The 15,001-nt window shown below is 39.4% G+C and overlaps 1 protein-coding gene across 3 annotated transcripts in view; it reads right to left on the reverse strand.

Moving 5' to 3' along the window:
• Positions 1–1,451: 1,451 nt before the first annotated feature.
• TTBK1 (tau tubulin kinase 1) overlaps positions 1,452–15,001 on the reverse strand; it is a 101,978-nt gene continuing 88,428 nt past the window's right edge. For all 3 annotated transcript variants that reach the window (XM_083373497.1, XM_083373498.1, XM_083373499.1), the window contains 2 exons: positions 5,791–7,409; positions 1,452–2,714 (listed from right to left, as the gene is read on the reverse strand). In XM_083373497.1, coding sequence (XP_083229623.1) covers positions 2,312–2,714; positions 5,791–7,409 — 2,022 coding nt within the window. In that variant the 3' untranslated portion in view covers positions 1,452–2,311. The remainder of the gene's footprint in view (positions 2,715–5,790; positions 7,410–15,001) is intronic.

The raw sequence follows: 15,001 nt of genomic DNA on the forward strand, positions 1-15,001 counted from the left end.
GAAATGGCTTCAAGTATAACTGGGAGGTTCCTGTATACTATGGATTGCTAGAGTTGCAGAACAAAAAAGTCTGGAGGTAAGGAGGCAAAAGGAAAAACATAGATCTATATTAAAAAGGGAAGAAATATTGTAAAATCAGAGCGTTTCTTATCAAAATCTCATTGCAATTGTGTCTCAACTAAAATCACACTGTAGTTCCAACTAATGTATCCAAAAAAATAATCTGGGTTGCTTCTATTGTTGTTTCTTTGTTGTTTCATCAACATGATCTTAACAAAACAAAGACTTGTGTCTTATATTGCTTTTAGCCCTGTCCTGGAATTCTGCTCTAAATCTTGATAACCCTCTCATTGAATCACAAGCCCCATGTTTCCTCAGATGTACGTCATGCCAATTGTGCTATTGATTGAATAGTGTATTCTACACATTTTCATAATTGTTTTCTGTTGAAAAGATGAACATGAGATTAACAGTATATTATCTTTTTTAAAGTCATCTTCTAATACAATATAAAAAATAGCCAACATCTCTTTGATGCAAGAACATTCATGGGTAATCTTGGGCCTTGAATATCTATTAATAAAATAGTTATCACAAATATTTTCCTTTAACAACCAAACGAGTCCTGAATTCTCACCAGGAAAAATGGTAATATTGAATAGCCACAATCTGTTCAGCTCTTATTAAGAAGTTGCAGATGTCATTTTATTAAGTTTACATGGCAACCAAAATTGGTCTAAAGAAATGAATGAAGGAAAGGCTTCATTCATATTTCATATAGCTCTGCTTGACAGTAGTGGAGTGAAAAGAAAACAACAAAAGGATATCTAGAACTAACAATAAATTAGCCTGATCTGCTCAAATCCTTCATTTCTTACTTTCTACCATTGCAATTTATAGATTCACATAGATGGTGGGGAGAATATTATTCAGTACAATTACAAGAGGCAAGCATTCATACATTTCCTTTTTTTTTGCAAGTCTCCATATCTAAAGCTAGATTCTTAGATATAAGTACTTAGTTATAATGTGTTTCCTGATCATAATGGCAAGTTCATACAACTTTTCAGGCCAGAGTACAGAAGGAGGGGTATCATGAACCCCCCCCAAAAAAAAATTTAGCCAGCTTCAAAAGCTTTATCAAGATTTATCAAGCGCCAGGTTGAAAACCAAATAATTTGAGAGGTTCCAAACACCGATGATAGTCTGGCAGCTGGATTTCTAAACTAAGCAGGTACTATCATTACAAGGCATTTAGAAATGGAAAGCCTGTTAAAACAAAACATAAAAATTAAAAACTGCATGTCCAGCATATCCCAGAAGGAGAGGCAGTCCATGTTTTAAAATGCCTTATATTTAGATTTTGAAAAAACAACATACAGGGGAGCCCTATTGGTTCCTAGGTCATTATTTAGGCTATGGCTCTTTTCTTCGCACTTTCTTCTGATTTTTACCAATAAAGAGACCACGCAGAGCTCCCTGAGAAGCTTTCACTGCTGTCTTTACACAAAACACTACTTCTGGTGGATATTAGCTTACAGGCACACTGCCAAGGGAAAAACTGATGCCTCTCTACTTCAGAGTACCCTGGAACAGGTTCTCCCAAGAAATTTAACACTTCTCTTCAGCAGCTTTCTCAGGACTGCTGCTAAAGGATGCTATGCATCCAAAAGAAGCTGCAAAAGATGCAGCTCCTCTCCTCTTGGCTGTTATTGACTCTTCATATAACTATAGACAGGATAGCAGTTGAGGGGTCCGATTGTAACTTTCTTTCTGTTAATACACCAGCATCACCAGAGCTACATCAAAGCAGGCTCAGAAAGAGAGTGGGTGCCAAACAGGGACATCGATACATCTAGACCATCGAGAAGCCCACACCAAGATTTCTCTTTCAGGTTCTGTGCAGCCCTTTAATTTCTCCACTGACTGGGGCTGATGTATGCTATAAAAAGCCATCTCTCCTAGCAATTTTCTCAAGATTCTGTGGTATTGCTAACCGAGAAACTAAAGAAATGAGGATGAAGGAAAGAATATCAGGCACTAGGCAGGCTGCCTGAGTTGTTGCTTGGTGACTGGCAAAAGCAAGCATGAGCTGGCCAGGAAGCTCTCAGCCAGATACGAGAGCTGGGATTGAGACAGCATGGGCAAGTGGGCAAGTAAAGCACTGAAGTACAACTAGCTGCTATATGCATATATTTCCGACACATAAGGCTGTGCTGCGGCATCTTAAGTGTATATTATACGCAGAGGTTTTTCCAGCCTTGGCAAGATGGTAGGTCGGCAGGTCTAATGGAGTGGCAGCAGCAGATCATTATCTAGCAGTAGATTTGCCTTCTTGGAATACCTGTTTGCCTTTGGTTCCTGGAGTATGGGTTTTCCCTTTTGGTCCTTTTCTGAGCATACCTGGTGACACGGGAACATCTCCCAATAGACCTATAGCCTGAGCCCTGGATGGAGCTTTGGGAGAAGACTGAACCCATGGAGGAAATGTGGTCCCGGGCCTATGCGGTCGAGATGGTGATAGGCTTTCCTTTCTGGAGAGGGATTGGCTTTTGGGGGAAGCACTGAGGTTTCGTAGAGGGAGAACAGGGCTTCTAGCTGGAAGATGGGAGGCTTTCCTTGGGCTGCTCTTCAAGGAAGGGGTAGCAGGAGTTGGGGCTGCTTTCATCCGGGGATCACCAGATATATTCCCACATGGCCTTTGCCCCTGAATCCTGCAAGAAGAAAACAAGGGGGAAGAGCAATGCTTTGTAACCAGGTCACCACAGGTATCTTACTCTAATACTTTACAACACCACACGACAGAAACTAATAGTCTGTAACAGGTTAAAAGTAAACATATGGTGGCTAAGTGCTACCACAAAACACAATAAACAAGAGGACAAGTTAGGCTATCAACATACTCAGTTACAAGATTTTATAACTAAGTCCTAGCACATTTTTTTTTGCAGTACCAACTTTATATGTTACAATAGCAAGGCCATCTCTTTCATCATGTATCTTGTGGGAGTTGAACAATGTACCCAAGCCCTGATGCACAGATGTATGGTACTTTCTCCTTCAACAAAAGAGAACAAAATACTGACATGGCAGTATTCAAAGTGATATCAACATAGCAATATGCATGCAGAGATGTCATCATGAAAATACAAAAAATACTAGGCTTTTGGATTCTAATGTCTATTGTTAGTGTGTAACTCACATTTACACCATGACATGGTTATATATATTTTGTCATTCTTGCCTTCTCTGTGGATACCCATACTTGGACATGTTTATGCAGTGTTTGCTTCAGCCAAGATGTTATTTGCATGGTAGAGGTGAGATGCTGGTTATGTTTTTGCTGAAAGTCACATAAACCAAGCATATAAGCCACTTGTGTTAAAGAAGCAAACACTGAGCATTTAAAGGTAGAAAATTTCCATTAATATATTGGTTTCTTTTATTTTCTGACTGACTGCCTTGTAAAGTATATATGATTTGGAAGAAAGACAGGATACACATTAAATGAACAAGAAATAGATTTTTCTTTCCTTGTTGGAAGGGCATAATAACTAAGGTAGACTCAATCAGTTATAATAATAATAGACAGACATTGGATCTTTCTCTGGTCTGGGAATTCCTTCTCTTACTCATACTTCATACAGACAGTCCTCAATCTACAAGTACAATTGGGACCAGAATCTTGGAAGTTGAACAAAGCAGCCGTTAAGTGAAATGTGCACATGACTACTTAGCTCAGATATGTCAAACTTGTGATGTCACGTGACGTTGTGCGATGTATCAGAGCTTTTTCTCCATTTCCGGCAATGGGGCGAGTGCGGTTTCCTCGTGATGCATCCAGCCCACGGGCCGACAGTTTGACACTCCTGACTTAGCTCAACAACTGCAATCCCAGCTCTCCCAGCTGAGGTTGTTAAGCAATTGCTCAGGTCATTAAACAGAGCACTGGGGATAAGAGCACATGATTTGGAGAAGGGGCCTTCCAAACTATCACCAGAGCAATCGGGTTCATTAGCTTTACTAGCCTAGGAAGGTTAAAAAACCAGTGAACAAAATATTCTGTTAGAAATCTTGTTAGCCTTCAGAATGGTGGTATAGTCTTCATTCTGAAGACTATAAGTCTTTCTAGCTTTCAGAATGGTGGCATTTGCTTGAAAGAGGCTAGAAAGCTAGAGAATGTCATCGTTCTGAAGGCTAGAAATATTTTGCCATTCAGTAGCTTTCCAGTGCTCTTCATGGAAAAGAACTCTTCCGCCAGGCTACAGAAACAAGGCTCGGATCTTTGGGATCTGAGCCCTGTTTCTACAATCCAGCAGAGGGGCTGAGCTCCACTTGGCAGGCAACTCTTTCAGCCAGTCCTGGGAGATGAGAGGGAGTCCTCTCAGCAGGCAGCAAGAACTTGCAAGCTTCCTTGCAAGTTTCCCCATTGTCTTTCTGGGGAAGCCAACAGAAAAGATTGCAAATGGTGCTCACATGATTGCGGGGTGCTTGGAAACTGATCATAATTGTGAACAGGTTGCCAAGTGCCTGAATTGTGGTCACGTGATTGGGAGTGGCTGCACCATGATATTTTACAGAATGTAAAACATCCCATTTGAGACTGTAGTAACTTCAACTGGTAGTTAAATGACCAGTTGTAAGTTGAGGGCTACCTGTAAGGAAAGTAAGCATTAGAGAATGTAGATGCAACTACGTACTATAACTACAATAATAAAAGTCATAGACAGTTGATACATATGTCAGAATTGTTACCCACAACCTTATATATATAGGAAGCTCTACTATACAATATTAAGCTTGAAAAAATCTCCAGTAGGGAATTCTAAACTAGGAGGGCATAAAATAGGCTTACCCCTTTCGTTGTGATTCCTGTCTAAAACGTCCTTTTTATATCTTTTATTTCTAAACACTCCTAAAGGATTTTATTGTCCTGGTTTTAAAATCTGGTTTTAAAAAGTTTCCATGACCCCAATGGAATCTGTCTTAAATGCAAATTTTGAAGGTGAAGCCATGGAATGGTTAGGAAGGCTTGGTAGGTAGCCTATTTTAAAATTATTGTCTAACATCATAGCAAGATTAATCTGGAAAAAAGGGGTCAATTTCAGTCTAGTGTATAGGCTGAGTAAATATAAAGAAGGAGCTGAGGAGACAGCAAGAACAGAAGTCACTGCAATAGTGGCGAACAGCTGTAGCTCAGGTGTAAGATGAGGGTGAAGGTTTGTTCTTTGAGGTGGGTTGGTTTCCGAACGTTCCATTACCAGTGCTGTTAGCACTGACACTGGCATCCCCTAAACGTCCCTGAAGATGTTACCTAGCCTGGTAATGAAATGTTTGGAAACCAACCCACAAGCTCGGAGAACGAACCTTCACCCTCAGAAAAGTAACCCTCTAAATCAGGGGTGTCAAAAATTTCATTGAGGGCTGCATCAGCATTGCAGTTGCCTTCAGGGGGCCGGGTGGGTGTGGCCTGGGTGGGTGTGGCCTACTGGGTGGGCGTGGCTAAAGTGTGTATGGTTTACTGGGTGGGCATGGCCAGCTCTACATCATTGGCGTCAAGGGTGCCTATGGGGGCCTGGGCAGGAGTGGGACAGATCTGAGGGTCTCTGGCAGGAGGAGGCTCTCTGGGCCAGGGCCAAGGCAGTGGGGGCCGTTCCCTCACTGTTTCCAGGATGGCTTCGCGGGCCGCATGAAACCACTTCGTGGGCTGGATCTGGCCCCCGGGCCTTGTGTTTGACATGTCTGCTCTAAATCCAATCGCTTGCTGAGTCAGAAAGAAGTATTGCATACCTGATGGATCCAGATGCATCACCGGTACTTCTACTTGGTCCTGCTGGTGGAAGAGCTGAAGTGCTTCCATGTTTTAGTTCTAACACAGGTGGCTTTACAGGTACAATGGGGCGAGGGATTCTGCTCCTTATATTTAAGCTTCTCTCCTCCATCTTTAGCAGGGAAATTCTCTCCTGATTTCCAATCTTCCTTGGGGTGAAATCATCTGAATCATGAGTATCTTCCTCAGAACCAGTGGCTGACAAGGTTTCTGAAACCCGCTGCCTCTCATCACTAGAGGAAGCAGAAGATGACGCTCCGGAAGCTAACCTTAACAGATGGCTTTGTCTTTTCTCCATCACCAGGCGGGCCAAATCCTGCTGTTTCAGTCTCTTGTATAGCCTTTCTTTGCCCGAGTGTGAAGCTGAAACATCTGATCCAGTATCTTCTTCAGACAGCAACACAGGAATCCGGCTTCTATACCTTACATTCAGTGTTTTTTGGGAAGTTTCTGCTAGAATATGTGGAAGCAACTCTGCTTGTCTAAGGGATTCATTTGCAAGGGTTTTATTATCAAGGCCAGGTTCTTCTGAAATCAGCTTACTATCTTCTTCCACATCTGATTCAGGAATAGGTTTGCTCTTAAGTTCTAGCTCTTCTTCTTCTCCTCCTCCCATTTTAACACCATTCAGGAACACCAGTTCCCCTGCAGCTTCAGAGGTGGTTTCAATATGATTCACTGAGAAAGCACAACTTTCCATCTCTCCCCCTTCCAAGGCTGAATTCACACTCCCATTTTCTATCAGTACCTGATTTTCCTCTAATTCTTCCTCAACAATTACCTCTTCAAACTGCCCTGGATGAGAATATTCCTCATGCCTCGTAAGCTGGCCACTGGAAGACATGATGTTTAGATGTGTCTTTTCAGCAATATGGACAAATGTACGTTCAACTTTAGTAAAAGGGGAGGAGGTTGTGGCCACAGACATAGGAGGCTTTGGTTCAGACTTGAGGATGGAAGACAATGTTCCTGGCTCAGATACATCAAGCTGGCTTCCCATAGGCTGAGGTTTCTCACTTTGAGGAGTCAGTGCGGCAAGAGTTCCAAGATCAATGTCAGGAGCCAAGTCTGTATTCACAGGAGACTTTTTCAGGTCACCTGGTGAAAAGAGAACTAATGTTTTTGAGCCTTCCTCAAGTTCCAAGTCTCCTTCTGCAGCTGATGCTCGACCCTTGGATTCCTTCTGGTCATCTGCTAAAAGTGTGGATGGAGCACCTTCCTGACTACGCTCAGTACTTCTTTGACTTACTTCACTGCTTGAATCACTTTGCATATCAAGTTCTTCCCCTAAATGATCAAGTTCTTCTTCTTCTTCCTCCTCCTCTTCCTCCTCCTCCTCTTCCTCTTCTTTTTCCTCCTTCTTTTCTTTGTATCTGCCATTTGCCACTTGAAGATGAGCATTAGGTGGTTTAAAAGGGGCAGTTAAGACAACATTTGAGAAATCCACTTTTTTTATTCGTTGGAGAATTTTAGATCTTTCCCTATTTTCTGATACATCCCTTTTGAAATCTTGGTAAGGCAAATTTAAAGGCACCACCCTGGGGAGACCATTCATTTCAAAAGGTTTCAGTGGGAATACCTGGAAAAAGACATACAAAAATATTTGATTATCCAGAATGTTGAAACTACATAAGCAAGAAATTAGCCAGGAGAATTAAAACCACAAATGAATGGAGACCAAGAGCTGGGGACCCTTTCCTGACAGCTTCATACCACTGGTGGGTCAAAATGGAAAGTGGATCTTATCTCCTTTCACCCCTTCTTAAGTCTTGTATCTTTCTCTCTCTCTCTCTCTGAGGGAGAAATATTTTCCCTGGACGGGAATGTTACTTATGCAGGGCTTTCAAAAATACGCAGAGATCAAGAATCACAGAATTGCCCTTCCCAATTTGGTCAAATAAGCAGAATTAATGAAGTTATGTTTGAAGAAAGATCCTACAGGAAAAATCTGTATTCACCATAATGGCAAACCCCTTACCACATGATATTAATACCCCGCTTTAAAGCCCAAGGGTATCTTCTGGGATGCCTGAAGAACAGTCTGTAGAATTCCCCCTCATTATTTTTCAGTATTCCATCTTCAGTATCCAGATCTAATACATATAGGAAGGAAGGAGAGGCAACTGCCTCCCATTAATCTGATGCTGCTGCTGCTACTAAAAACCAAACCTGTCCTTCACCTCCTACTAGTGTGATGTCTGCTGAACACTCCTAAGAGGTAACAATGCAAAAGGTTATTATTCAGTAAATACCCTAGCAAGGCCCATGGCTCATCCTGTAAACAAGAAAAACGTAACTGGAACAGAAAGAAAACCAGAGAATATACACAGTAAAGATAAACATTATATGGTTTCTAGCAACATACAAGAGCAGAAGCAGGAGAGGTTATTTAATAAAATAAAAGGAAAGCTATAGGGGGGAAAAAACAGATGTCCAGGGATAAGAAGAGACATATGTCACATTATTTTGAAATGGAAGTACTTTTATTTATTTATTTTAAAAAAGTATCTGAAAATTGATGAATATCACATGAAATGAAGAGGAAGCAAATGTTACACAGGAAATAAGGACTACTTTCTGTATAGTTCATTAAGCATGAATTAGGCAGTAACAAATTTGCTTAATGTAACTGTGATTCCTCAAGTGATCATCCGCGCTTTCACATGTACAGATGATACACTTCTGTAGAATTACTGCCAGAAACTTTCTATAGCTACTTTCTACAAAATTTTATGAAAGTGTGCTCTGCATTGCATATGCTTCTAACACTGGCTCCAATTGTACTTTTTCAGGTCATACTACTGACATGACACTCCAGGAGCTCTAAGTATTTGATAGAACAAGCATCATCCAAAGGAGGTGAATTAATCATATTAATGCATATAACAGATACAAATATTTCGGAATATACATATATAACACCTTTGGTTAGATGGACAGTTTTAGGATTCAAATATAATAGAATTCTAGGATCTCTAGAAACAATTATGTCAGGAAGGTATAGAATGGAATGTCTAAAAAAAGATTTTATCTTCTCATGACCATTAGGGGAAATTTGATATTAAAAATTGGGAAGATGGTGATGCAGAAAAATTGGATGAAAGGGAGAATACTGACTTTGGACCAATTGATGAGGATGAATTTTTAACATACACCCACGTGTTAAAATAGATGACAAAAATCATATATCAGATGTAACTCAGTAGCAATATTTACAGCTGCAGTATTTGTTAACAACATTGTACCAGCAACATTTTCAACTCCTAAGACATCCACATTACTAGAACTGCTTATATCTTTTAAAACTAAAATACCTATTATTAGTTTCTATAGATATTTGTTATCAATAAATGCACTTGATATAAAGACATTAAGAGATGAATGAAATAAAGAATTAAAGTTCCTATATTACATAAACAATGGAAGAGTATCTTCTATAGCAAGACTATCAATAGACCTAAAGCTATGATTTATACAACAATAAAATATGAGTGGCTTGATGACGTAGTGATATAGATGCTCTCCTACACCCGGAAGGTTGAGAGTTCAATCCTAAGTAGTGGCAGATGTTTCTCTGTTATGGTGCAACGAAAAAATATCTACCATGAGCCCCACATGGCATCAGGAAGGGCATCTGGACAGTCAGCATTCAGCTCCTTCCAGTCACCACAACTCTTATCATGAATTAAGGGATTACAGAGTCATAAAAAGGAAGGGGTTTTTTATACAACAAAAAATAATATCTAGAATTTATTGGATTTATATAGAAAAGGATTGTCTATTTTGTTGAAGATGCAATAAGAGCAGTGCTTCTTTAAAACACATGTTTTTACATTGTTCTACACTTATTAAGTTTTGGAAGAAAATAGTGAACTATGTCAATGTGACTATGTAATAAATTTTTCAGAGGATAATATTCTCTTCAATTACATTGTTAGGATATGGAACTGAGGAATGTAAACGGATTTCCCATTCCCTTTTTATAGCTAAACAACTGGTATTGCAGCTCTGGAAAAATAAACATATGGCCCTATTTACTCAATGGACTGAAGATCTGTTTATACTTGCTACTAGAGCAGATTGTCTATAGACATGGATTTTGTATAAATAAATATAATGAAATATGAGTCTTATTTATACAAAATACAGTAAGTTCAAAAAGATGATAGATAGATATAGAACGCTTGCATACTGTTTGCATTAGGTAATTATTTATACAGTTGTAACTGTTGTAATGAGATACTTTATTTTTTGTATTTTTTCACTTATTTTTTAAGCATATGGTTTTTTAAAATAATATATTATCACTGTATTTTGTTCAGTTTGTGTCTTTTCTCTCATTATTTTAAAAACAAAACTTTAAGTATGAATGTGCTCTTGAATTATACAAAATATTTGGAATCTATGGTATACTGTATAAGAATTGTGCAAATACTGTAGATAGCATACAGCAAATAGTATAATAATTCAACATTAGACAGTGTTCTTCCAAAGATAGCATCTTTGGTTATCATCCTGAACTAATTTTCTTTGAATGAACTGACACTTTATCAGTGCAATGGAAAGACTAATTATTTATTTTAAAATTTGGCAGAGAGGTGCAATAAAATATGTAGTTTCCAAACATGAATGTACAGTGACCACTTGAAAAACGCAGTTAACAACCAGTTCTCATATCACATGTACCTGTGATTAATCTTGGGAAATCCCCAGCCAGACAAGGAGGAAGGATCAAGGAGGAAGTTAGCCTTGAGTCTCTGCACAGCTACAAGAGACTTAGGACCACCTCAGACAGACAGACAGACAGACACACACACACACACACACACACACACACACAAAGTTCTGTTTGTTCCCAAAGGAAGACAAGCAATTGGGGGGAGGGGGGATTTCTATTATAGGTAGAACTCAATAAAGTAGTCAACTTGAACCTTTTATGTACGGATCTAGTTGCTTGGGCCTGACAATTACCAAACAGAATTTGGAGTTGGGACAGATGCTTTAGCAAAAAAAAGTTCTATAAAATCTCTCCCTATCCAAAAGATGTTTTAGCTTGAACAATGAAGCAATCATACGTATGGTAGATTGGTGAAAATGCTGTATCACCAGTTTATTTAACTTCAATACTGAAGTATATAAAGGGAAGCAATGGAAGAAATCATAGCTGTAGTCAGCTTGTTCTGAGATGTATGAATGTATGTATATATGTATAATAAAACAGTGGAACCCAGCAGTACATACTGTGTTGGTTTTTAATGTTTTTAATATATAGATACATTTAATGTATCTATTAATGCAATGTATAGATACATTTCACATATCTTATGACAGCAAGATAGGCATCAAGATAGTTTAAATGTATAAATAAGAAATGTGCTTATTTTGTAATATTTAATTGTTCATAAATAAGATATAAACATATATATTATATATTATACTTAATATTATAAATAAAAATTGTTCATCAGCTCACAACAGAGTAATTCTGTCATAAATACAGTGAGCAAAATAAAGGTAATCCTCATTTACCAACTGCCTCTTTTAGCAATTGTTCTCAGTTATGACAGTGATGAAAAAGTAACTTTATGACTTCATAGGTCTGCAAAGCAGAGGACAGCTGGACGTAAGCATGGCTGTTTCACTTAGTGACTGCTTTGCTTAACAACAAAGTTGCCAGTCCTAATTATGGTCACTAAGTGAGGACTACCTGTATTGCAATGACATTAGAACATTTTTTATTTATGCTTATTGGTGTACATTCAAAGTGACAATAAAGTTTTATTATTATTATTATTATTATTATTATTATTATTATTATTATTATTATTATTATTATTATTATTATTATTATTTGTTCTTGAGTCCTAGATCATTAAAAAACATCTTTGGATTCAACGTCTGACAGGACAATAGACTAGTATACCCCTTTGATCCTGTTGGACATAGTAAAGTAGACATGTTTCTCAATGCCATCAGTGCAACCACCTGTCAACTATATCTCTGTCCCTCCGGGTTGGTGTAAGCTCCAGGAAAGTGACTGCCAAGTGGGTTCAGGCAGTAATAAATTCTTCATTGCAGGAGACATTCCTTGGGCCTTTCAAGGAAGCCCTGATCTGCCCCTTCCTTAAAAGACCATTGCTTGATCCCACTTGTCTGGACAATTTTCGTCCAGTTTCCCATCTTCCCTTTCTAGGGAAGATGATAGGAAAGATGGTGGCTTGGCAGCTTCAGAGGGTCCTGGATGAATCAGATTATCTAAACCCCTTCCAGTCAGGATTCAGGCCTGGTTATGGGACAGAGGCAGCATTGGTCGCACCTGTTGATTGCTCTCCTTGACCTCTCAGCAGCCTTCAGTACCACTGTCCATGATATCCTTTTGGGCTGGCTATAGGGTTTGGGGCTGAGTGGCACAGACTTGTGCCAGTTTAGCTCCTTTTTCCAACACCAGTCCAAATCAGTGTTGATACGAGTGTGAGAGAGCTAACCCATGGCTGCTCCTTTCTGGCATGCCACAGGGTTTGGTACACTCTCCACTCCTTTTTAACATCTATATGAAGTTGTTGGGTGATGATACGCCACCATGGGTTGAGGTATCATTACTATACTTTATATCTTCACATCTGGTGATTGAAGTGGCTGTTATTTCCCTGTCAGTGTCTGGAAGGTGTGGGGGCCTGTATGGGGGACAGACAATAGACCTTTGTTGAATCAGGGCAAGATTAAATGGCTTTGGGTACGTGGAGCTTCGAGATCCCAATACTTTAACATCTTTAGTTCTGGATGGGGTTGCACTACCACAGACACACCTAGTCCACAACTTGGGGGCTCTTTTGAACTTATGAATCCTGCTTGAAGAACATGTGGTAGTCATGGTTAGGAAAGCCTTTGCATAACTTCATGTTGTGTGTCAGTTGCACCCTTTCCTGGATTGGGAGTCCTAGACACTCAAGCCCTGGTCATTTCACACTTGGATTATTACAATGTGCTCTGCATGGGGCAACCCTTGATGAGCATTTGTAAGGTACAACTAGTGCAGAGTGCAGCAGCATGGGTAATTCTTGAGGCCCTTAGAGTGGCCCAGGTTACACATGGCATGAGTCCAGGCTATCTGAGGAACCATCTCACCCCAATGGGATTGGTCTGCTCTACCCATGCCAGCATGCTACAGAAGAGGCACTCTGCGGACCTGGACAGTCAAGGAATTGTGGCTGGCGACATCCAAAAGAAGAATCTTTTGGTACATTGTACCCACTGATGTGAGATTTGCATTCACCCTTTTAACCTTCCATAAGGGCCTGAAGATCTGGCTCTGCCAGCTGGCCTGGGGCCCTAACAGGGATGTATCACACTGGAGGTGGCTGACATCCTGCTCCTGCATCCTGCTCCCTTCCTCTTCATTTTTTAAATTATAATTGTTACTGTTATTAGAAATATTTATTTTTGTGGTTTTCTTGGCTTTTAAAATTGTAAACCACCCATAGTCACCTTGAGGCAAGATTCTAAAGCTTCTGAACTGAAGAAGCTTCTTGGATGAGAAATTAAACATTTTCAAGGAAAACAAAACAAGAAAGTCCAGTTGCCTTTTGAAAAGCATCTTTGGGACAACCATGACCTGGATGATCGAGAATCTCCATACACATGCTCCAAGGCTACAGAAGACCAGATCTGGCACCAAGGTTACAGAAGAGAGTTTAAAAATCATGGATGTTAATACGGCTGTTCTAGGTATTGAACTGGTTGAGAAATATATAATTTAGACTAACTAAAAGGTATACATAATATTAATCCTGTGGCTGTTGAAAAGAAACTGAGGGTTGGAAGGGATCTTTCATAAAACTAGATTCCCATATCTGTGATGCACAGATATCATAACAAAAAAGTACATCTTCACATAACATGGATGTTTGTTGCCAGATAATATGAGAGTGTTCATAAGTTGCATAAGAGATTTTATAGAAAGGAAGCCAATGAACTACAGCGTTTGAATAAGCTTCAAATTATTTTGGCACGGATTTTGGAGGTCATAATTCAGGCAAAGATACTTGATGTATATTTATACATTTAAAAGACAAAGGATTAAGTAGTTGCTGAAATCTACTTGATCAGACTACATGAATAATATTCAGTACTATTCTAAAGCAAAATAAGAACAAATAACAGGATGTTACACTCTCTGAAATCCCAGAGTCTCTTAGACGCTTGAGGCAGGTAGATCTAACAGGTCTTACCTTCTTGCAGGGAAGAGTAGCAGCAGTAAGCCAAGCAGCAATCTGGGTGCTCTGATCATGACAAAGGACTGGTGACACTGCCCTCCACCTCCTGATCATATTGCAAGTATCTCAAGACCACCCCCACCCCCAAAAATCTAACATGTGACCTCTAACATGCATTGGGTTATTAATTTGGGTCAGATTCATGGTTGTCATGGTGACCAGGAACTCCTGACGAGCCCCAAATTCAATACTAACTGGAGGCAGCTGTGTATCAATTTCAGGAATTCAACTGTCAGATCAGCAATGGAATCCAGCAGCCCAGGTATGTGTTCACTTTACAACAAATCCAGCTGCTGTCTGGAACACCACTTCAGCGTAAAGATCTCATATCTTGTTTTCTACCGCAAAGGGGCTCTGAAAGCTATCAGAGCTTCTCAGATAATAACAGCCACTCCTTTCTCCTATCCTGGGATCACAACTGATGCCAAACAAGGTGTGCACATATCTGAAAAAGGAACCTCACTCTGGCCCTCCAAGTCTCAGGAATAGATGGGAGTCTCACACTTTGGTAGGAAAAACATTCTCCAGATGAATGTAATTATATTTGTAAGGAATTCCTGTACACATATTTTCAAAAATTGACATTATTCCATCAGGGCATTTTTGAGAAATGTGTAATTTTCAGTTAAACATGGAAACTTTGATCTTCATTATGCTTTTGACCAAAATGTTTACCTTTTCACTAATACCAAACTTGGATACTCTTGCTTAACATGTATTATCCTTCCTGGACTCTTGTGGAATATTCTTATACAGAAGTTTTTGTTTATCACACAGCTTGGGGTTAAAAATATAACAAATATATCTCCTGCCACTATTAGTTCAAAAACTGTGGTATACTATTTCCAAAAATTGTATTTTGATTCCTCTTTTCATGTCAAACAAATTGATACTAGGG

This window comes from Vipera ursinii, assembly GCF_947247035.1.
Source record: "Vipera ursinii genome assembly, chromosome: 1".
Taxonomy (NCBI): Eukaryota; Metazoa; Chordata; class Lepidosauria; order Squamata; family Viperidae; genus Vipera; species Vipera ursinii.